The sequence below is a fragment of the Protobothrops mucrosquamatus genome, unplaced genomic scaffold, assembly GCF_001527695.2.
Source record: "Protobothrops mucrosquamatus isolate PMUCROS unplaced genomic scaffold, P.Mucros_1.0 scaffold_257, whole genome shotgun sequence".
Taxonomy (NCBI): Eukaryota; Metazoa; Chordata; class Lepidosauria; order Squamata; family Viperidae; genus Protobothrops; species Protobothrops mucrosquamatus.
In genome coordinates this window covers 2,835,718-2,859,562 of record NW_015386333.1, presented here as the reverse complement: position 1 = coordinate 2,859,562, position 23,845 = coordinate 2,835,718, and the positions used below count along the sequence as shown (strand labels likewise).

The window sequence follows — 23,845 nt, the reverse complement described above, 5'->3', positions numbered from 1 at the left end:
GCAAGAAAGTTAATAGGCAAGCTCTAAGAGCAAAGGAAATTGGGAGAGGGAAGGAGCTCATTGGCTTTTGAACAGTTCCTTGAAATAATAATTATTATTATTATTTGTTTGTTAGGAGAAAGTATGAAATGAAATATTTGTATGTGAAAGTGTTTATACAAGCAGTTTGAATGGAAGTGAATGTGTGGATATGCTGATCCTGTGTTTGTGTGTGTGTGTGTGTGTGTGTGTGAGTTTCTCCCCCATCCAAGACTGTGAAAGAAACAGTAAACTGCAGATTTTTTTTTTGTTGCTGTAAAAGTGAAATGGAAAATGCATGTGAAGAAGAAAAAAAACCTATTTTGTTAGTGGTGAAATTGTTGTGTAATTTCTTCTTCTTTTCCTGTCTCTTTTTCCCCACCCCCAGCTGGCTGTGTTGCTTTAAGAACAAGAGAGACAGAAAAGAAAAGGGGGGTCTGATCTTTTTAACTTTTTTTTCTGCTTAGAATTCTGGTTTGAGGAAGGTGGAGTGGATATGAAAATAAATGAAATATGAGAAGAACTGGAATACACCTATATAACCATTAACCAATAGAAATGACTTTGAATTGATTTGTTAAGATTTATAAATGATTTAACCTATTTAATGGAAATTTGTTTCCAACTGAATGGAATCTTTTTAAATTGGATTTTGACAAAAATTATATTAAAACCAAAGAGTTGATACTAGAGTTTGATACAAAACTATTTCAGTAACTCAGAATATCTTATTAAGCTTGTTTATTCATTTATTTTGTGGAGTTGCTTTTTTGTTGTTGTTGATTTATTTTTTATGTTTTTATGTCTCTGTGCAGGACACACTAATAATAATAATAATAATAATAATAATAATAATAATAATAATACCTAAAAGAATTGAAGGAATTGTAATTCAACCCTTGTTTAAAATGAAGGAGTTGAGAAAATTTCTTGGGATTATAAATGAGCTATGTTGTTTTGAATAAAGATTTGTATGCAAACAAACTCAAGCAGAGTTTGGTGAGCGCTCCTTTGTTGGCTCTTTACTAAGCAATTTGTTTGTAAATACATACGGACAAAGGAATGGCTAGGGGAGGGATAATTGATACTTTTCTATGGTTAATATATGGTTGGTTATACAATAAGTATGATATGTAGACAAATACATAAAATGCTCTATAACATCTAATGGTGAGGCTGTTTCAATGCATTCAAGTTGATTTTAAATTACCTCAAGTGGGAAATTCCACAATATGAAACTCAAATGACTTGGATAAAATGTTTACCTTTAGTATTGTTGTGAATAAGAACACAACCACAGAAAGATTTAGGATTGTCTCCTTATGAATTGTTGTATGGTGTGTCATTTATGCCTGGAAACATCTCCATGGACTCTTTAGTAACAAGGGATAAAGTAATAAGACATTATGTGCATAAACTGTCGCAGTATCTTGATCATTGCAGGAAACAAGGCTTATTGATCCAAACACCCCCTTTGGAATTTCCTGTCCACAAGTTTGAGGTGGGGCAGTGGATCCTGATCCAAACGTGGAAGGAGGAGAAATTGGAACCTAAGTGGGAAGGACCATTGCAGGTGTTGCTGACCTCTGAAACTGCAGTTCGGACGAAAGAAAAAGGGTGGACTCATTATACTCGAGTGAAGGGACCAGTAGCTGAACCAAAAGGACAGTGGACCTGTGTTCCGGGTGATGACTCGTTTAAATTGATACTTTGTAAAATTCCTGTTTAAATGTGTTGGTACTGTGACTGTAAATTCCATGTTGATTGTTGTAGTTGTTTCCATTGTATTGACTGTGTAAGATGTACTGGATGTGAAGAATATTTTGGACCATGCGATATAGTACTCATTGAAAAGAAATTGAAACTTTTTGAAGAATATACTGAGATATTGACCAGAGTGGTAAGATATACTCTAAAAGATACTCCTTCAATTCAACTAGTATTGGATGTTAAGAACAACAAGAAACCTTCATAAAATATCACAGTTTAGATAAAGAAAAGGAAGCCTTCATAACATATCACAGCTTAGAAGAAGAAGATTAATATAAAATGTGAATCCCTAGTGCTGTATATTTGTCCCTGGCTGTATACCTCTCCCTCTTTAGGGAGTGATATAGAAGAGCAACAGAAGCAGAAGGATGTGAAGCCTGCATTACCAATGCCACCAAAGGGATGTATATTTCAATCTACATGTCAATTAAATAAAACACAATATTCAGTTTGTAAGGGAAGAGACAAAAAGATACAGTGCTATGATCCATCAATACCAACATATTTGAATTTCAGTATATATATGTGGGTTTAGCTAAAGTGGGAGTGAGACAGAGACCTGAAGGTGAAGGAAGATTAATATACATTAATTCTACGAAAATATTAGAAAAAGGGACAGAAAAAAAGCTTTGATACAATTTGATGCATGCACAGTATTAAGTCTATCTCACCTAGCCACAAAGTGTGGGGACTCTAGTTGGATCACAGCATATAAACAAAATCATAAATATATGTCCCACCAATCTGAACTTTGCAAATGGAAACCCCAATCAATGGTTACCTTGTGGGGGATCTATTAAATGTTCAGGGTGGAGGTGTGTGTGATTACACTAGAGGAGGTTATCCAGGATGTAATGGTATTACCAAATTTAAAAGAATATATGGAACTAATACAATGGAGTTGGAAATCACTAAGAACCATTCTGATATAGTAAGTTATGGATTTGGGATAGACGGAACAGGATCCGATCCATTAACTTATATCACTATAAAGAAAGAAAAGATATATTAGCTAAGGAAGGAGGGGTATGTNGGATTTCATGATAAAGTACATATAAGGGAATAGGTGAAACAAAATAGTAAGGGGCAGGGATAATGTATTTTGTTTAGGCGGCTCTGATAAGATTGTAACCTCAGAGGAGGGGCCAAGGCGTCGGGATAGAATGTATATACGGTAATGTGTGTCTTTGTTGTGACTAGGTGTGGCTCAAATATTTATTTGGAGTCCACCATGCTTTGCAAACCATTGTATCCAATAAATCTCTGTCTAATTTCAACTTGCTGTTTGGTGTTATTCAGTGGGCTAGAATTTCTACCAACACATGCAACATTTTAAAATCATTTAATAATAGCAGTATTATTATAGAATAGAATAGAGCTGGAAGGGACCTTGGAGGTCTTCTAGTCCAGCCCCCTGCTATACCATTTCAGACAAGTGACTATCTAGTCTCTTCTTAAAAACCTTCAGTGATGGAGCACCCATGATTTCTGAAGGCAAGCTGTTCCACTGGTTAACTGTCCTCACTGCTAGGAAGTTTCTCCTTAATTTCAGGTTGCTTCTCTCTTTGGTCAGTTTCCAACCATTGTTTCTTGTCCTTTGGAGAATAGGTTGATGTCCTCTTCTTTGTGGCAGCCCCTCAAATACTTTTATTTTTAAATTTTATTATATAATTATTTCACATATTTTATAATTAAAAACAACATGCTAGTAGTATTGCTCTATAGAGATCACATATGATACTATTATTCTGGCTTATGCCCAGTACTCTTCAATATTTTCATAAATGATTTAGATGAGGGAATAGAAGGGGAATTCATCAAATTTGCAGATGACACTAAGCTGGTAGGAATAGCCAACACCCTAGAAGACAAGTTCAGGATCCAAAAAGATCTTGATAGACTTGAACAATGGACCCTATCCAATAAAATGAAATTTAATGTGGAGAAAAGCAAGGTTTTAACTTAGGCAAGAAAAATCATAGGAATAAGTACAGATTAGGCCAGTGATGGCGAACCTTTTAGAGACCGAGTGCCCAAAAACTGGCCTCGCCCCCACTCTGCCCACCCATCCCCTGCCCTGCCTGCCCACAGGACCAGGGCCCGCCACAAATCGCCCAGGTAGCCCAGCAGCGCTATGGCAGCCACACCCTCTGCCCACGCCCTGCAGCATCAACTGCATGATGGGATGTGCAGAGTCTTGTCTATGCTGCCTGGCTGCCATGTCCTTGGCTGCGCTACTCCATGTGGGCCACGCTTGAGGGCAACTCTCCTTCAGGGGGGCTGCTGGAGAGGAGGGGGTCATGGGGGGAGGCAAGGCTCGGGAAATGGCACGTGTGCCCACAGAGAGGTCTCCGAGTGCTGCCTCTGGCACCCGTGCCATAGGTTCGCCACCACTGGATTAGGAAAAACCTGGCTCAAAAATAGTAACTGTGAGAGGGATCTTGGAGTCCTAGTGGATAATCACTTAAATATGAGGCAGCAGTGTCTGGCAACAGCCAAAAAAGCTAATACAATCCTTGGTTGCATAAACAGAGGCATAGAATAAAAACACGAGAAATATTAATACCACTTTATAAAACCTTAGTAAAACTGCATCTAGTTTTGGTCACCACATTACCAAAAAAAAGATGTTGAGACTTTGGAAAAAGTGCAGAGAAGAGCAACTAAGATTATTACAGTCTTGGAGACTAAAACATATGAAGAATGGTTGCAGAAATTGGGTATGGCTATTTCTAGAGAAAAGAAGGACTGGGGGGGGGGGGACATAATAGCAGTATTCCAGTATTTGAGAGGCTGCCAGGGGTCAACTTATTTTCCAAAGCAACAAAAGGCAAAAAAAATAATGAAACAATGGATGGAAACTAATCAAGGAGTGAAGCAACCTGGAATTAGAGAAACTTTCTAAAATTGAGAACAGTTAGCCGGTGGAACAGTTTGCCTTTAGAACAGGCGTCTTCAAACTTGGCCCTTTTATGACTTGTGGACTTCAACTCCCAGAATTCCTCGCCAACCACGCTGGCTGAGGAATTCTGGGAGTTGAAGTTCACAAGTCATAAAAGGGCCAAGTTTGAAGACCCCTGGATTAGAACTTGTGGGTGCTCCAACACTGGAGGCTTTTAAGAAGAGACTGGACAGCCACTTGTCTGAAATGGTATAGGGCTATAGGCTCTCCTCCTTGAGCAGGGGGTTGGGCTAGAAGACCTCCATGGTTTCTTCCAGCTCTATTCTGATTAATAATTCTGACTTGATTCTGTAGAGATCTGCAGCTGGGCCAAATGGGGTGGGGGACCTTTCCTGTGTCCCATCAAATATCTCAGCAGAATTTAGTACCATAAACTTTGGTAAGATTTTGGACCACCTACAAGGGGCCATGAACAGGGGATCAGGAGCACTGTTTGATTCTTTCTGTTCCTTTCTGGGTGAGCGATTCCAGTTGGCTTTGATGGGAAAGGAGAGATCAAGCCCTTAAGCATTGTAACATCAAGCGCCCTGTTTTGGCCATCTCACCTACACATCTGAAAGTTGCTGAGACAGCTTGCTGAGATTGGGAAATACTGTTCCAGAGCATCTGTAAAATTCTCAAATAAAGAAACATCAAAATAAATTTTCATCTGAGCCTCTTCCGAACTATTAGAAGAGTTGTTTACTTTATCTTGGGATTTCTTCTGCATCTTGCCTTGCGCGCAATTCAGATCCTGAATACAGATCATTCGGACAACCAGTCAATGGCTGAAATTGCTGTCATTTAGAGATCACGTATGTCCTTACTTGGGACAGCAGAAACGTTACGTTTTCTGCTTATTTTAAAGAGTGGGACATGCCGTTGCCCAAGGTAGCGAAGGAAAACGGCAGAATCAGCAACCCCAAGTGTACTCGGAAGTTTCAAAATGTGCTACTCTAAGAGGTACATGTCTATAAGGCATTGCATGACAGCGAAGGATAGAGCGCCGCCTGACCAGGAGGAAGGGCGGCCCGTAGTCGCGGGCAAGAGGAGGGGCCGAATTGAGCGCGCTTCGGAGTCCTTCTTCCGTGAAGGATTTGATCACCATGGCAGAGGCTCAACCTGTTTGTAGCTTCCTCTTCAAAAAGCGTCGCTCCGCGCCCGGGAGGGCTCAACGTAAGAGGCCGAGCAGCGACCAGGACCCAGGTGAGAAGCACAGCCCGTCACTGCATTCAGTCTCCAAATATATTTGCGGCGGGATGGTGACACGGGCGGGTGGGCCGCGGTCAGCTTTTGCCCTGAAATCTCATGCGAAAGCCACGGATCCTGGACAAATGGAGTAAGAGGTTATGTCGCTTTGGGGATAAGAGTCGGAAAAGCATTGCCTCGCTTTTCCATGACAATTCGGCATGCATGTCTCTTTCCCCGACAAAGAAGCAGCTTTCCCGCTGGGTCTTCCTAAGCTTGTCCCACAATGTATAAACGTGGTTTTCTTTCATCCCTGACATTGCGCTTTTATTATTTGGTACTTAGGGTGTGTTAGAGTGGATTGGCAAGATTAGATATTCCAAGCCTTATCAGTTACTTTGCCCCCTTTTAAAATTGGGTAAATTAGTAAAAGATACCATAGTTTTAATTATGTTCCATATGGAAATGCACATTTTATTGTTCTCATTAGTCTTAAATTGCTCTAAAGAGAGTGAACAACTACCTTGGTTGTCTTTTATGAGAATAAAGCAAAAGTACAATCTCGGGTAGTGGAAAAAAATTGTTTGGCTTTGTTTATATGAATTTGAACTTCTTGTAACTGAATATAAGGATCTTTTTGCTAAGGACGAGTTTGGAATCTAAAGAGGCAGCTGCACTCTGCTAGTGTTCCCTGTTTAATATATTATTTTCCAATGCTGTGCGATTTCCATCTACTTAAAGGTAACAGCAGTGATGAAGGCAGCACTGTAGTCAGGAAGGAGAGACGAAAGGAAGTTTCCAATCCCATGATTCAGAAGGTGATGTATACTGCCTATCAATTCTCCCAAGTATACATGGATTGCCTCTTGAATATTTATTGATATGATAGTCTTATTCACTCTCCCGTCTTCCAGACGAAGAAAAGTATGAAGACAAAGACTTCCTATGAGTCAAGCAGTAGCGATGATGATAACAAACCTGAAGGAATTGGAATTGCATATAAATCAACGCGATCCGCGGTATGAATATCCTTAAAACATTGTCCGCTGTAGTAGATTGATGAGAGTTTTATTTCCCAGCAATTAAACAAGTGCAGGAAAACTTGGGTTAGTGTTAATGGGTTTTCACAAGATCTTTGCTAACATCTGGTGACCATTTTTAAAATTTTGTAATGTAACTTGGATGATACATATTTGTACAAAGTGAGATTGCCATTTGGTTTCATCGTCTGAATCAAAGGCATCTCATTTTACTCTTCTGAACGGCTATTAGAATTTTTATTAAAAAAAAGAATTAAATCATGTAACTCTGAAATTTAGCTATTCATCTGCTAGAGTGCAGCTTTTTGGTAATACATTTAATTATGTTAATAAAAGCTGAGGTTCATTTTGCTTTCTGCCCTTCTAATAGAGTTTTCATATTTCAGAAACCTGTGGGTCCAGAGGACATGGGTGCGACAGCTGTATATGAACTAGACACAGAGAAGGACAAAGATGCCCAAGCCATTTTTGAACGTAGCCAGCAAATACAGAAGGTAGGTATCTAGACCAGGGCTTTTCAACCTTTTCATCCATTGTACCACTTTTAGGATATGGCAATATCCGAGTACCACCGGTCGCTTAGCAAAGTGTCAAAAACTTGATGACCAAAAAAAGGAAAAAAGTGATAAAGTACAGGTAGTCCTCGACTTACAACAGTTCGCCTAATGACTGTTCGAAGTTACAATGGCACTGAAACAAGTGCCCCCCAAGCCACAGCCGAGCAAGACACCAGCGGCGCTCTTCCTCTTGTCCAAGGTTTTCATTGTTGTGAACATTTCTGTTGGGGATTGGCAGTGAAGGTGGTGTGGGGGGTGTTTGGTTTTTATTCCCCCTGTCTGCTGGGTGGTTGCAGCAGGTTTTGGTCACTTCACACGACCCTGGGACACTGTGACCGTCATAAATATGAATCAGTTGCCAAACATTCCAGCTGATCGGTGCTTCTTTAGGGCTCAGCAGAAGCGCCAGGATCAGCGCCGAGCTCCAGCTGGAAAGCGGCACTGATCCTGGCGCTTTCACTGAGTCCTGACAGCCCTGCAGCTCCAGCCATCTCTCGCTCAGGCTTGTGCGGTGCTGCCACCGGTTCAGCTCCTTCCCCTCCCCCACTACTTTTCTAGGATGGTCGCGTACCACCTGCCAGGTGCCAATGTACCACAGGTGGTACCCGTACCACTGGTTGAAAAGCCCTGATCTAGACAATTGTCTCCATTTTTTTCTTTGCTTGAAGTCTTTATGTATTGACAAACAAGCAATGGGTAGAAATGTCATACTGGTTATCTGTGTTGATGTTAAATATTTTTTCTTTAGTATTTCTTCTGCTTAGAAGTCTACTACCAGGATTTTCAGATGATTTGTGTCATGTCTGTCAACTCTTTAATCTTGTTTATACTTTTTTTTTGTTTCCATTTTTCACTATGTTTCTGTTGTTGTTGTTCCAATTTTACCTGGTATCTATTTCAGTCTCGTGTGGAAGCCTGAAAGAGACTAGTCTCCTTTAATGAGCAGCATAGCAGAGAGATAGGTCTCTGGACTTGCAGAAACTTGCAGAAACCTTCTTCTTCATCATTTTGAAGCATGCACAGTTCATTTATTTATGATTGATTTAATTTGTATGGCCTCCTATCTCACCTATATGACTCTAGGTCACTCAAAACACTTAGTAGATGATCATATGGGAGCATGAATTGCCTTGTCACTGATTTTTTTTTCTGTTCAGGAACTTCAAGGAAAGGAAGATGATAAGATATATCGAGGGATTAATAATTATCAAAAGTATGTAAAGCCAAAAGATACATCCATGGGAAATGCTTCTTCAGGCATGGTAAGGTAAGGAGAAAATGTAATGTTCATTCCAAGAAAAAGCATATGTACTAGCTACCTAAGGATACATTTTATGCTATGTGAAAATTTGTCAGTTTATTTCATTTTTCTGTCTGCTAATTATTTCTGTTCTCAGTTTGAAATGGACCATGGTATCTTAAGAAGTCTTTTATTAACCTGATAGTTTACTTTTAAACAGCTTTGTAATATTTATAAGAATGAGCTTCACATTCTAAGATGTTTCCAGTTTTAAACACATGAATGTAAATGTAAAACCCAGAAATTTCCTGAAAATGTTGCAGAAGAAAAGGGGCAACCTACATGACTATCTAGTATGTTAAATTATGTTGTAAGATGGGAGTTCTCATTTTTGTGTGTGATGACCCTGCTATTCAAAAGTGTCCTTTTATCTGAAAAAAGTGAATCTGTGTTGTCAGACTAATTGTTCATCAAACCATTGTGGTCTCCCTCAAATCTTATTACTTTGGTGGCATTTCTGTATTGCTATAGGCACAACCATTTTAGCGCTTACAAGTCATTTCATCTTTTCTTGTTTTTGTTGTTTATTTCAGGAAGGGACCAATCCGAGCCCCAGAACATCTCAGGGCCACTGTGAGGTGGGATTACCAGCCTGATATATGTAAAGACTACAAGGAAACTGGATTTTGTGGCTTTGGAGGTAAATGAGTTTTTCATATACTTTCTGATTATTTATTGATTTTTATTGATAGCAGAATTATTATTGATTGATAGCAGAACAGAAATTGTTGACATCATTGTTAAGTGTCCTTTTTTTTCTTCCTTACAGATAGCTGTAAATTTCTGCATGACCGATCAGATTATAAGCATGGGTGGCAAATTGAGCGGGAACTGGATGAGGGACGCTATGGACTTAATGGTATGAGCAATCCCCTTTCTTCCACTGTTTAGTAAATGTAACTTGTTATGATGAAAATAATGTCTTTCAAAATCATATGTGATATGATGCAAGATTGGATTGAGTTGATCAAATATAGGAATGATCACCTCAAAAAAAATGTTTCCTTCTATTGAACACTGGTGTCTGTGTGTGTATGTAATTGTAGAGTTTGGGTATATATATACAGTGGAGACTGAAAGTTATATGTCTGCATTCATATTGATTGAAAATTAAAACATTTGGAAGAATCTATGTAGGGCAGATACACATTTCTCATGTTTTAATAGGAACTTTAATAAAGATTTCAGGTTTTTAAACTCATAATTAAATACAATTTTTGTAGCACAACTGTATAACTGTATTAGTATTCTCTGGCATCTTGATGGATTGTATAATGTTTTCAGAGTATCAATTTTCAGACAACTTCTTCAAGAGCTACGGTCAGCTGTGAACTGTTTTTCTTTGAGCATATGGGCTGCCTTGACTTAGAACAGTTGCCTTACATGTGTAATTTATATCAACTATTTTGATAGCCTATGATGACAATATGAAGTATATTCTCAGCAGAGGACAAATATGTGCCTTCCTTCTTCATGTGAGAATTGTAGGAGGGAATAGAAGCAACTGTCTTGAGTGATTATTTTAGTAAAATTATTTTTAACTGTCTTGTTAATGTTACCACTTTTGGCAAGAACAACTTCCTACTTTTTGTTTTGTTCAGATGATGAAAATTATGAAGTAGGTAGTGATGAAGATGAACTGCCTTTCAAGTGTTTTATTTGCAGAAACTCCTTCAAGAATCCTGTGGTAACCAAGTAAGATTATTTTTTGGTTAATGTTGACATTTTAAAATGATTTTTAATATTGCAGTTTTGAGATTGACAGGTCATCACCATCTATACAATCACATGTAAAGAAATACCCTAGTATTTATCTATAATTTACTATCTTAAAAATATTGATGGCCCTAAAGAGATGCTGATGCTGTTCTTAAGAAATGTAAATTTAAAGTGACTAAAATGTAAGATTTTCTTGAAAATGAAATAACTCCACCCAAAAATAAAAATGCTAGTTCTCTGCTAGAAACCTGCAGCAATTGTCTTATGTTGTCTTAGGTGTAAACATTACTTTTGTGAAAACTGTGCCCTACAACATTATCGCAAGTCTCAGCGATGTTATGTATGTGACAAACAGACTAATGGTGTCTTCAATCCAGCCAAAGGTATTTGGCCCATATTTCATTTTTAACTAGAGTGGTGGGGAGTGACTGGACTTGATTTTATGACTTTTTTATGTCAGTCATTAAGAGTGCTGCAGGTGTTAAGTGAATGCTGCAGTCATTAAATGAACCTGTCAGGGAATTGTGCAGCCAAATAGAGTCAGAGATGCTGAGATGAAACAGTTTTATATAAATAAATGTATTTTCAGTAAATAAGATAGGCAAACAGGAGCATCGTCAGGTAAATCAACACAGCAGGAACATGAGGTAAATCAGAGCGCGCACAAGAAAATTCCCCCTTTTCACTCACATCAACCAGTCACAGCTCAGATTCCCTCATGCAATGACCAGTGTTCTTACTCATTGTCCAATTCTTCACTGCTCCCGTTATTAAATTTTAAATATATTAACAGAACCCATTGTTTTCTAAGGAGCAGTTTTTGCCAAAACCTGGAAATAAACACTGGTTTCTGGAAAAAAGTCATAAATCAGTCATGTGACTGCAGACTCTGCAAACGGCTATAAATGTGGATCAGTTGCCAAAATGCAGTAACATAACTGCAGGGATGGCCAATGTTGGAACTTTGAAACTGAGTCATTAGTAGCTTTGAGGGGGAGGAGTCTGTCATAACTTTGTACAGTCACTAAAGGACAAACCTATACAAACAAAATATGAAAATATTATATAATATTATATAATTATAGAAATCAGATTGTATATTTTATATATTTATATTTAACTTTTAAAAACATGTATATGTATGTACTGTATGTAAAATGTATTATCAAAAATTTTGGAAAAAGGCTTCAGATTTCTGTATTTCTCAATCATGACATAGAAATAGGTCTAGGAGCAGGTTTGCATATTAACATTTACATGACCACAAGGGACAGATTAGTAGGAGAGACCATCTCCACATTCCTTAAAATAATTCCGATCACTGACTGTAATAAATGATTTGATGCGATTTATTTCAGTCAAGACATATATTAAAGATAACAAAATGCTATTTTCCATACTAAGATACAAGGCAGATAAAAGTGAAATTAATTTTGACTCTCCTGGGCCACATTGGCTTGCCTGGGCCACATTGAGTGAAGAATTTTCTTGGGTTGCATATAAATCACGTTAAAGGTTTATAATCTTATGGGGCCACATTACTAGCTGTCCAAGGCTACATGCATCCCAAAGGCTGGACAGTCCTGATCTAAGTGTAGGTTAAGTAGTATAGCTAGATGCTGTTCCAAATAATTGTTAAATGGGATAAATCAGCACTTTGGGTTGCTAATGTAGGCAAACTCAATTTTAATAATGTATTTTTATTTTATGAATATTTGCTTGAAAGAATCTTTAAAACATTTTCTGCTCTTCTGGGGGAAGAGCAGTCCCCACTGCTTCATTATTGTAAACCTATTTGAAAAAGAGGATTGGGAAATACATAAGCTAGTTTTACTTAATTTTTTTTTCTGCATAGGGAATTGTGTCAAATACATAGAATTCAGTTTTATCTCTCATCCTGGGCTATGTTCATCAGAATATAGAGGAAGGGAGTTCGATAATTTGTACAGATCATGTTGTGAAGTATTACTTTTTTTGTCTTGGATTTTGTTTTACAGAATTGTTAACAAAACTGGAAAGGCATAAGGCTGAAGAAAGTCTCCCTGAAGATGCTGGAGAGCAAGAATAGCATTTTTTTTTAGCATTTTCATGTCTTACATCCTTACATAATGTGATTGCAGAATAAATAATTTATAGAAAAATAAGTTGATCCATCATCCTTTGTGCTTCAACATACATTCCAAACAACTTTACTGACCAATATATATTTATATTACAGATAGTAAAGAACATTATTAAAACAAAGCAATTCGTTATTTTTTATTGCTTTAATATACTGGAAAAGGGAAAAAACAAAAAATTAACAAGGAGAACAAAAAAAAGTACAAAAACAACAGCGCAAAAACTTTGTATTTCTGAAAGTTAAAGGAAATCTTCCTGTGCCCGAACAACTTCTGTATTCTAAAAGGAAATAACTAGCAGAAATTAAATTGGCTGAACATCTCTTATATTGCTTCTCACAACATCTCCAACTGGTCTTTTGAAGCATGGTATAAAAGAAAGAGTTCAAGACATTTCAGACAGTCCAAAGTAGTTATCTTGTGATTATAAGTTTTGTTTTAAGTCTGTTTTTTATTTATTGGGGACTGTACTAATTCCAAACCCTGTAATAAATATTTCTACTATGTTACCTTTCAAGTTTCAATGGCAAATACGTATATCAATTGGGCTTACTAGCCTAATTTAGAGGCTTCTATTTTGTTTTAATTACAGGGAGTTCATAAACGGCAGCATTTATTGAAGAACATTGTGAAAATGCAGAAATCTTTTATTGGCAAGAAAATTAATTATCAAATACAGTTTAAGACATGAGTACTTAAAAACTGCAATGCTACAGCTTGCCAGAAAAGATTTGGCTCAATGTTTGATTGAACAACAATGATTAAGAAAGTATATAGAAGAATGAAAGATTACTACACAATTTGGGACAATTCACTATAGGAAGGAATGCCAGAGAAAATACCTTTGTTAGATACAAATTAAAGGTGTCTTCATATTCTAACCCTATGTCAATAGGGTTACTTGCTGCTACTAAGCAATTCTAAGTAGATTTTTATTGGGATTTTTTTTAAAAAAATGCATGGCACTCAGTTCCTTGGATCTATTAGTAAACCTACAATAAGACTAGGATTTTGGTTTGATTAAAAAACAATTGAGCCATGTTCCTTTGACTAAAACCTGTTATTTCTTAGCATATATATTATTTTATTGTCTTGGAACCAGAATTCAATACAATATTGTTATTTTTTTCCTCCCAAAGTCCAGGCTTCATTTCAATGCATATGTCAGCTAGATCAACTTCCTAAGAAAGACAAACTGCAGTGTAATCAGCAGATTGCTTTGTAAAAAATATTTCACAATGTTCCTCTATTGGTAACCTAGAATTCCCAATCATCCATCTCAAGTTGCTCCATGTTGGAAGCCAATCCAAATAGATGGCTAGGATCTTGTGTCTGTATCCCTTCAAAACTGGTAATTGGCATGACAGGATATAGCAGTTCCGGAAGTGCTTCAGATGCCCGATGTCTGATCTGGAAAATGGAAAAGTACTAGAATTAAAAACAAAATAATGTGATTAGATGCAATTTAACTCAGTCCATGTTTATGTACAACTCTACTACACAGTGTCACTTTTAAATATAGGTAGTCCTTGACTTGTAAACCCACAAATGAACCCAGAATCTTGGTTGTTAAGCAAAAACCATTAAGCCTGACATTATGTGACTGCCTATATGATGGCTTTGCTCAACAACTACAATCCTGGCATTTCCAGTTGCGGTCATTAAGCAATCCTACAGGTTGTGAAGTAGACAGAGTCCCAGTTAAGGAACATGGGATGCTTGAGTGGGTGAGACCCTGAGAAGTGCCATCCAGGAGCTGAAAAATTTCCCTGCTGAAATCAAAACAGGATTTTCAGCCCCTGAGCAAAGAAACATTTTTTTAAATAAAAAGTTTTTATTGGTTTTTTCCCATTTTTTTCCAGCTTAGGACACAACGTGGTGGTCAGGGTGTCAAGTCATTCAAAGACAAAATCATATAAGTATAGCTCAAGTTAATTATCAAAAATTTCCTCTGTTTCCTGAATATAATATTGCTTATTAAAATTAATACAGTTTTAGGTAAAGTTCAATCAAACAGAAATCATCAATCACATGCAATTATAATAATCTATATCCTGTTTTTAAGCTTTACTAATTACAGTTGTCATACTCCAATTACGTTTTAGTAAACATATAGTTGGGATTTCAGGTATCCTTAATAATAGATCATTCATTGAGATTGATTTTTTCCCTATCACAAATAGCTCTTCCTCTCTCTCTATTAAAACATAGTTATCATATTTAAAATAATAATATAAGTCCAACAGATACCGTTCTATTTTTAAAAATATATTCTATCATTTCATCAATCTACATCTATAGAAAATACTTTTAAGCCCTTGATAAAGTTTACACCTTCAAATACTTATCAACTATAATATCAGGAAATTCCCATCCTTCATTCATAATTAAATCAGACAAACTCTATCAATTACAACATAATTATCATATTTATAATAATAATGTAAGTCCAAAAAATACATTTCTATTTTTAAAAATATATTCTATCATTTCATCTATAAAGTCTTTTTACCCCCTGAAAAGGTTTACTCCCTCAAATACTTATCAACTATAATAACAGTAAATCCACATCCTTCATTTGTTATTAAATCAGAGAAAATCTCTAAAGCCTTTTTAACCCATCAAGTAACATTTTATGTCACGTTTAAACCTGACTCTAGCTTTCTTTCTATGCCACGTTGGTTCCCATATTAAAGCTTTTCGGTTATCAAACCTCAAGATTTGATTACAAAAATTTCTAATCAATTCAAACTGAACAAAATTTCCTTCCCTTTCTGCCAATATCATCTGAATATTATAGACATTTACTCGATGTTATGGTTATACAGTAAGTAAATTATCCGCTTTATTGTATTTTCCAGAGGATTGTGTCTGAGTATCAATCTTTGTTATTTTTAGTAATTGAACTGAGTCAATTACAGTTACTTCTTGGTCATCAAAATTATCCATCAGTTGTAAGTAACGTTGTGTGGAATTAGTTGGCTCAGTGGTTTCCACATTTTCTCCCAGTATAGATTCACAATTGAGTTGTAAGCATAGTGTCTCTGACTCTTTAAATTGTATGTCTTGATGTGTAAAGGCCTGTTCAGGATTACTCAGTTCATCTTCTATTATTCCTTGTTCCATAACTTGATTCATTATTGGAGAGTCGATGTGAGGTTCCAAGGTAGCCTCTAAGTTTTCTCCAAGGTTTCCAATAAGTTTTGAAGTCTTCTGTAAGTTCTAATATTTTTTCCCAGTATTAAATCATAGTCAAGATGTGGATAACTTTCATCCATTTTGATAGTAGACTAGCCTATTCCTTTATTAGAGACTGTATTTGAAAAAGATCCACAAATGTCCGCCTCCAAAGGTCTAACAGCTGTCAAGTTATCTTTTCTCTTTTATTATCATATAAAAATCCAATCCCTCTTCAAATAACAGGGAGAAGTACAGTTACAATTTTGCTTTTCACCACCAGATGTCCTCAGTGGACTATAAAGTCTTTTTTCCAAATTAATAAAGTTGAAGAAAAGAAAAAAAGAAAATTTTCTCTCTTTTTTAAAAAGTTAACAAGAGAGGTATCTCCAGCATTATCAAATTGAAAAAAACAAAGTAACAATGTCCCTTTCTTCTTCTTTTTCCCCTAAAATCCCCCCCCAAAGTCCAATAGTAGAAAAAACAACCATAAAAAAATTATTAATCTTTTTATTTTTAGCTCTCTTTCCCATATAGGCAGCCACCGCTTTCTTAGAAAAGGAAAATAGTCAGGAACTCTTTACAGGAAAAGTCAGAATAGCGAGAGAAGGAAAGGTCTCACCCGGATTCACCACGGTGGTTCTTCATGCTTAGTTGTTCTTTTGACTTGCAGTTGGTGCGGCTGGGTGATTGTCCATTTTACTGGCCGATCTTCTTCTCCGTCGGCCCTCAGAGTTGGCTCGGACAGCTGGAGGAGCCGCTGCTCCTCCGCAACCGAGCATGGCCTCCTCAACAGTAATCGTACCCTCCAGGGCGACTTTCGACCCACATAAGGGTCTACCGGCAGAGGGAAGCTAGCCAACAAGGAGACAAGTCTCTTCATGCGGCTAGAGGTGCCGCGATCCAGAACCGGAAGCAGCAAAGAAACATTTGTCCGTAGCCTGTGCTGAGGTTCTCCCACCTGCCCAAGGCACCCTACATTCCTAACTTTACCACACCATCTTTCCATTCTGCTTGTATTTCAGCTGCCGTTTGTTTATAGGAGCTAGCTACCAAAGGATGCACAGAAGGAAATGTCTTTGGTGGAATGCAGGAACAGAACTTGGATCCTGAATATCTTATCACCCCACCAAAGGAGATCAGCTCCCTTGGGGTTTGGAAGGGGCGTTGTCTTACCTGAACGCCTTTTCTCAGCACGGAGATGGAGGATCCACCCATGGGTTGAGACTGTATTCCTGCCCAATCAGATCAAGTCAGCCAAAGTTGTCACGCCCTGTCCTTGGACATATGCCCAGTCTTGACGCGAGCGTAGCACTTGACTGATCGATGACGTACTGGCTCAAACACTAATTACCTACAAGGCTAAATGATTCTCTACTAAGAGGGAGGGAGGTGGATCCTCCATCTCCGTGCTGAGAAAAGGCGTTCAGGTAAGACAACGCCCCTTCTCCAGCACTTGAGATGGAGGATCCACCCATGGGACATACCAAAGCCTACTGTCCCTGAGGGAGGGAAGCAGACTGGTCCGGTGTGGCACTTTGGCAAAGTACTTGCTGGAGGACCCTCCTTCCAAAGGAAACCTCCGCCGAAGCAAATTTATCGACCTTGTAGTGCCGAATAAAAGGAGATGGAGTGGACCATGTGGCCGCTCTACAAACCTCCTCGATGGTCGCTTGAGTGTTCCAAGCCGCAGATGTAGAAGCGCTCCGTGTGGAGTGCGCTGTGACCCCTTGCGGAACCGGCAATGACTCCGCTCGATATGCCTCGGTGATGCACGCCCTAATCCACCTGCCAATGGTGGAAGAGGAAACCTTCCTACCCTTGGAAGAGGGGTGAAAGGAGACAAACAGGGCTTCTGATGAGCGGAAATCCGCTGTCCGTGCAATATAGTAACGGAGCGCCCTGCGGACATCTAAGCAATGCCATTGCCGTTCCAGGGTACGCGATGGTTGAGGGCAAAAGTCAGGTAGAATAACCTCTTGGCTCCTGTGAAAGAGCGAATTCACCTTTGGGACAAAGGTAGGGTCCAGACGGAGTACCACACGGTCCGGATGGAAAATGCACAAATCCTTACGGACCGACAGTGCCGCCAGCTCTGATATACGTCGAGCCGACGTGATGGCCACTAAAAAGGCTGCCTTATGAGACAGGTGACTCATATCGCACGACGCCAATGGTTCGAAGGGCGTCCTTGTTAGAGCCCTAAGAACCCGGGGCAACTCCCAGGAAGGATATCTATGTACTGTCGGTGGCCTGATGTTAGCTGCTCCTTTAAGGAAAGAGCGTAGGAGTGGGTGGTGAGCTAATGACCCTCCGTGTTCCCAGGCGAGAACAGTAGAGACCGCAGCTAGTTGCCTACGTAAGGTATTAGGGGCCAAACCTTTCTCCAGACCCTCAGATAAAAATTCCAGAATAATAGGAATATTGAGTCCTGAGAGAGGCAGCTTATGTTTGTCGCACCAAGCACAAAAGTTTTTCCACGTTGCCTCATAGATGCGATTCGTGGATGGGCGACGGGATGCCTGTATAACCTCAATCACCCTTACAGAGCAAGATTGCCTCGACAAATAGTTGCGCTCAAGTGCCAGACGGCTAGCTGCAGCCACTGGGGATCCGGATGTAGGATGGCTCCCTGACTGAGTGATATCCTGTCTGGCGGAATCTTCCACGGATCTGTTATGGAGAGACCCAGCAGGTCGGCAAACCACGGTCTCCTTGGCCAATACGGGGCTACAAGTAGAACCTCCGCGTCTTCCCGGAGTAGTTTGCGTACCACCGCCGGAAGAAGAGGGAGAGGTGGAAAAGCATACAGCAGACCCCGAGGCCATGGAGAGCGCAGTGCGTCTATCTGCTCCGCTCCCTGAGACGGGAAGCAGGAGAAGCGGGGGAGCTGGGTGTTGGCCGGTGAGGCAAATAGGTCCACTAACGGTAGACCAAAGCGGTGGCAAATCTCTTTGAAGATCCTCGGGTGAATCCTCCACTCTGAGTGATCTATTGTCGCCCTGCTCAAGACATCTGCCTGGGTATTGTCTTTACCCGAGATGTGCTCGGCCTTGATGGACGCCAGATTGTGCTCTGCCCAGGTCCCCAATATGAGCGCCTCGTTCAGAAGAGTCCGAGAATGAGTGCCCCCCTGCCTGTTTACATGAGCCTTGGCAGTCACGTTGTCCGTGAGGACAAGCACATGACGCCTTCGGACCTGGCTGTGGAAGTGAAGGAGAGCTAAATGTATGGCCCTCAGTTCCAACCAGTTGATGTCGTGGCGGAGGTCTGAGTGAGACCAACGCCCCTGTGCCCAGTGGGAACGAAGATGCGCCCCCCATCCAAAGAGGCTGGCATCGGTTGTGAGGAGCCGCTCTGGCTCCTTGAACAACGACCCTTTGAGGACGGCTGGGGACAGCCACCACTTGAGGGAGAGCGAGGTCTGAGATGGAAGCCTCACCCTTTTCTGAGAGGCACTGATGTTTTGCCTCTGGAAGGGGAGTAGGAACCACTGCAATTCCCTGGAGTGGAGCCTGGCCTACGGCACTATGTCTATGGCCGATATCATCTGTCCTAGCACCCTGGAAAGGCTGAGTAGAGAAACCTTCTGCCCCTTGCGTACTTGGCGGATGGATTTTCTCAGGTTGGTCAAACGTTCCTGAGACAGATACACCCGGCATTCCCTGGTGTCTATGACGGCCCCTAAATGCAATAGCCGAGTCGTGGGGACCATATGACTCTTGGGGAAGTTTACCGAGAACCCGTGATCCTGGAGCAGCCGTACTACCCGGTCGAGATCCTGTCGTGCCGAGTGGGCAGAGGTTGACTGGATCAGGATGTCATCCAGGTAACACTGGACCCTGATCGGTACCATACGTAGTTGAGCTGCCAGGACCGCCAGGATCTTGGTAAACACCCTGGGGGCCGACGAGAGGCCAAAGGGTAGAGCCCTGTATTGATAATGCTCTCCCTTGTAACTGAACCGTAGAAACCGCCGGTGATCGACAGAGATGGGGATATGGAGATACGCTTCCGTGAGATCGATGGATGTCAGGAAGTCTCCCTTTCTCACGCTCCCCAAAATGGAGTGGAGCGTCTGCATCTTGAATTTTTGATATTTTATATGATGATTCAAATTTTTTAGATCCAGGATGGCTCTCCATCCACCTGACGGTTTTGGAACGACAAAGAGGACGGAGTAAAATCCCCAACCTCTCTGGTCCACCGGAACGGTTTCTACGGCCTTTATCTCCAGAAGATGCTGGATGGCCTGGCTCATCAGATTTCTTTTGGCTAGGTTTCGGGGGAATGGGCAAGAAATGAACCTGTTTACAGGTGTGGAGATGAACTCCAGATAAAGGCCGGACCTTATCGTGTTCAGAACCCACTTGTCCGTGGTGGTGGCCTCCCATTGGTGGAAGAATAGCGACAGTCTGCCCCCTATGGGAGGTCCCGTTGCTGGGGAGTCACCTGGAGCGACGAAATGGCCGGCCGCTCCCACGAAAGGGCCGCTTCCCCTGATTGCCCTGGTATTGTTGCCTGGGCTTGCTCACCGGCCTGTCAAACTGCCCCTCTTGTCGTTCCGGTCTGGGTGGGAAAGGACGAAAAGAGTTTGAATAATTATACCTATTCCCCCCCCCGAAAGGACTGCCTATGGGCGACATAATTTTGCCTCTTGTCAAATTTCTTAAGTATATGGTTGAGCACTTTGCGTTTATCCTTATTCTCTGAGAGATAAGGAGTCAAAGCCTCACCGAATAATTTACCCCCCTGGTACGGGGCAGAGGACAGACGCCACTTGGATTTGGCATCCGCATGCCAATGCTTAAGCCAAAGCATGCGTCGACTGGTGATCCCTGAATCCATAGCTCTGGAAGCAAACTTAGTCGCCTGGAGCGTAGCATCCGAGGCGTATTCCATTGCTGCAACCATCTTACTGATGTCCTGTTGAGATCGGACATCATCTTTGGGGGTGCGGGCCTGCAGCTGTTTCAGCCAACGGTGGGCGGCTCTAGTGAAGAACGACGCTGAGGTCGCTGCCCTAATGGCCCAAGCGGATGCCTGGTGAATCCTGCGAAAGAATAACTCGCACTTACGGTCCTCCGACTTCAATGCTTCCGATACATCCCCAGCTATGGCTGTTGGAGAAATCAATGGTCCGAAAGGCTCGTCCACCGCAGGGACCTCCAGCGCTTCCTCCAATTCCTTGGCCACGTTGAACAGTTTTTTGTCCGTGGCACTGGGAAGGGGAAAGGAGGCTGGTAGCGCCCATTGCTTCTTTACCGCAGTGAGAAACATGGGCGGACATGGGATCCGGTGCTGAGCTGTCACCGGTTCAACAAAATTCGGATCAAAATCCGAATCGGGAGCAACAGTAGTCGCTGTGGAAGTGGGCTCAGAACCACGGTGTGCGGTGGAAGAGACCTTGCGGAGCAATGTAACAAATGCCGAAGATTGGAACATTCCAGTGGGCGCCGGAGTGTCCGCCGACTGTTCTTCTTCCTCAGATATTGGAAACTCCTGGTCAGAGCCCTGATCAGGTAGCGACAACCCCTCAGAATACAAGGATTCAGCAGGTGAAGAGGGGCCGGACTGAGGTACATCTGTCTGATGTGGGGTAGGAGGGGGGACTATGACTGGAGGTTTAGGAACTGCCCTAGCATTCAGAGCGCGGTCCACTGCCTGAGCAATCAACATGGACAATCGCTCCTCTGAAGGGAAAGAAAGCTGTTCGGTCTGGCGAAGCCCAGCCGCTGTAGGCGTGAAAGTGGCCTCTGGAATACCCTGATGCGACTGAGTAAGTGGAATCTGGGACTCCTGCACCCACCCCCCAGTCTGAGAATTGTCCAGTCGAGTGATTTTTTGTGCCCTAGCGAACTCCCTTTCCAGAGCTTGGTGTCTCCTGGTGGCGTGCTTATCTGCCCTTTGAATGACTTTTTTGCAGATTTTTTCTTAGTATTTTGCGCAGCCCTTTCGGATCCGTCCGGATGAGGTGGCATAGAGCTCATGCCAGCCAATGAAGGGGACACGACCTCCTTCTCAAGGGGCTCCATGCTTTCCATCCTCTGATAGCGCTGGGGCTCATTGGGGGCCTCTCCGGTATCTAGAGGGAATTACCACCGTGGGTGCGGCCAGATGCAATTCCAGAGGACGCCTGGGACCCAGGTACCAATGCAATCACAGGCAGCGACAGACACGCTATGGGAGTGCCTGGTGCCCGTGGTAAGCGTGTCACAGACAAGGACTGGTGCTCTGAGGGGTCACCGTGAGTCCACTGAAAATGCTGGAAGTGATAAATCTGGTGCACGCCTAAAAACAAAGCTTCCAGTTAATATTGAAATTACAGTACGCAGCCCCAGAAGAGGCTGCAGGCCACTCAATAAAGGCTGCCAATTAGTCAGACCCAGGAGGCACCAAGCTAGGGAAAAAAAGGCCTTTTGAAGTGAATAAATTTGCCCAAAAAAGCTGCAGAGAGAACTCCCTAGAGATGGAGAAGGAAACCTGTGTGACAAAATGGCCGCTGATCCTAAAATGGTGGCCAGTCCTGAGGGAATCAAATAACCCACCTAACAAGTTTATTTAATTCCTTCTTCTGGGGACTTTATTCCCAAAGAATAAGCCCCTGCCTCCCCGAGGAAGGTGAAAACGATGCCAGCAATGCCTTTAACGACTTAGGCTTCTAGACTACAGTTTTTGGTATTGCACCCTGTGTTCAAAATGGCGGCCGCGCCAGAACGAACTGTCAAAATTTGACAGTTGGGATCTGACAAGGGCCCTATATGGGCGAAGCGGCTGCTAACCGCTCCGCGATCATCCGCCAAACAGCTGACCAGCCGCCCTGGGTCAATCCCTTTTGTCCGCTTTCCAATCCGGAAAGGCGACAATAAACCGGCCGAAAATCGGCTATTTGTGTCAGCGAATATGCTTTAACGATGAAGGGATTGCCCTCTGCAACAAACGGCTTGCCCCGGAGTGTTTGCCGTCACAATTTCCGAGTGAGAAGCCTTTGGCGCCAAAGGCCGTCTCCGCGAAAACAGACTCCCCGGGAATGCAGCTGCAATCCCCTGGAGCGTTGCAGCCGCAATTTGTTAGAGAGAAGCCCTTGTCGTACCAAGGCTATCTCCGCGAAATCGGCCTCCCCGGGGATGCAGCCACAATCCCCGTAACAAGAGGCTTTTCCGGAAAAAAACCGCGCGAAAGGAAAAACGGAGAGGTCTGACCCTCAACGATTTTCTAACTGCTCCTGAGTTTGAACTGTATTAAATTTGGAGTCCACGATCCTAAATTCCCCAGTTCTGTGCTGTGAGCTCCTGGAGGGAGGGGAGAAAGAAGGGACCCCCTTCTACCTCCCAAATAATCCCCCCCCCCAACTGCAGAGCTGACAGGGGAACTGTGAAGTTAGTAAAAAAAAATTTAATAATCCAATTATGATAATTACTATAGTCCAGACTGTACCTAAGAGCCAGAGTTGTACGTCCTGTTCTTGGGCAAGATCAAGTCAAGACTGGGCATATGTCCAAGGACAGGGCGTGACAACTTTGGCTGACTTGATCTGATTGGGCAGGAATACAGTCTCAACCCATGGGTGGATCCTCCATCTCAAGTGCTGGAGAAGTAAGTCCTTCAGTATGGTACAGAAACAGTTCAGATCATCAGGATTTCAGCTCTATTTCTCTACCCCTTAGAAGGCATTCAACTACTCTTGGCAGATATCTTTTTCAGCCAGCCCCAAGAGGTGAGAAGGAATCCTTTTGATAGGTGGCAACACCTTGCAATCCTCCCTGTTGGCTTCTCCACTGATTTAAGATTGTAAGTGCAAACAGATTGATAAACACCCTCATCGCAATCACATAACTGTGGAGGAGGGAGAGATGTGACATTTTATATAAATACCCTTTCCATGGCCATCAAGGACTACTTATATCTGGATGTTCTTTGCACATTCAGGAATAGGAGATAATTTAGCATCCTAATTATGTTGATAATCACTGAATAAATAAAGCAGAATGTTACCCCTCATCCTCTCATACCTA

At 41.5% G+C, this 23,845-nt stretch overlaps 2 protein-coding genes across 3 annotated transcripts in view; one reads left to right on the top strand and one right to left on the bottom strand.

The window, feature by feature from the left end:
- The first annotated feature begins 5,742 nt into the window (after positions 1-5,742).
- On the top strand, positions 5,743-12,743 carry RNF113A (ring finger protein 113A). Its single transcript, XM_015831506.1, has 10 exons — positions 5,743-5,935; positions 6,659-6,735; positions 6,832-6,936; positions 7,344-7,451; positions 8,672-8,781; positions 9,348-9,454; positions 9,584-9,673; positions 10,416-10,509; positions 10,810-10,916; positions 12,531-12,743. Exons 1-10 carry the CDS (start codon positions 5,836-5,838, stop codon positions 12,599-12,601), a joined length of 969 nt encoding a protein of 322 aa, XP_015686992.1. The 5' UTR covers positions 5,743-5,835; the 3' UTR covers positions 12,602-12,743.
- Positions 12,744-12,810: 67 nt separating this feature from the next.
- STRADA (STE20 related adaptor alpha) overlaps positions 12,811-23,845 on the bottom strand; it is a 48,964-nt gene continuing 37,929 nt past the window's right edge. For both annotated transcript variants that reach the window (XM_029287222.1, XM_029287221.1), the window contains one exon: positions 12,811-14,063. In XM_029287222.1, coding sequence (XP_029143055.1) covers positions 13,911-14,063 — 153 coding nt within the window. In that variant the 3' untranslated portion in view covers positions 12,811-13,910. The remainder of the gene's footprint in view (positions 14,064-23,845) is intronic.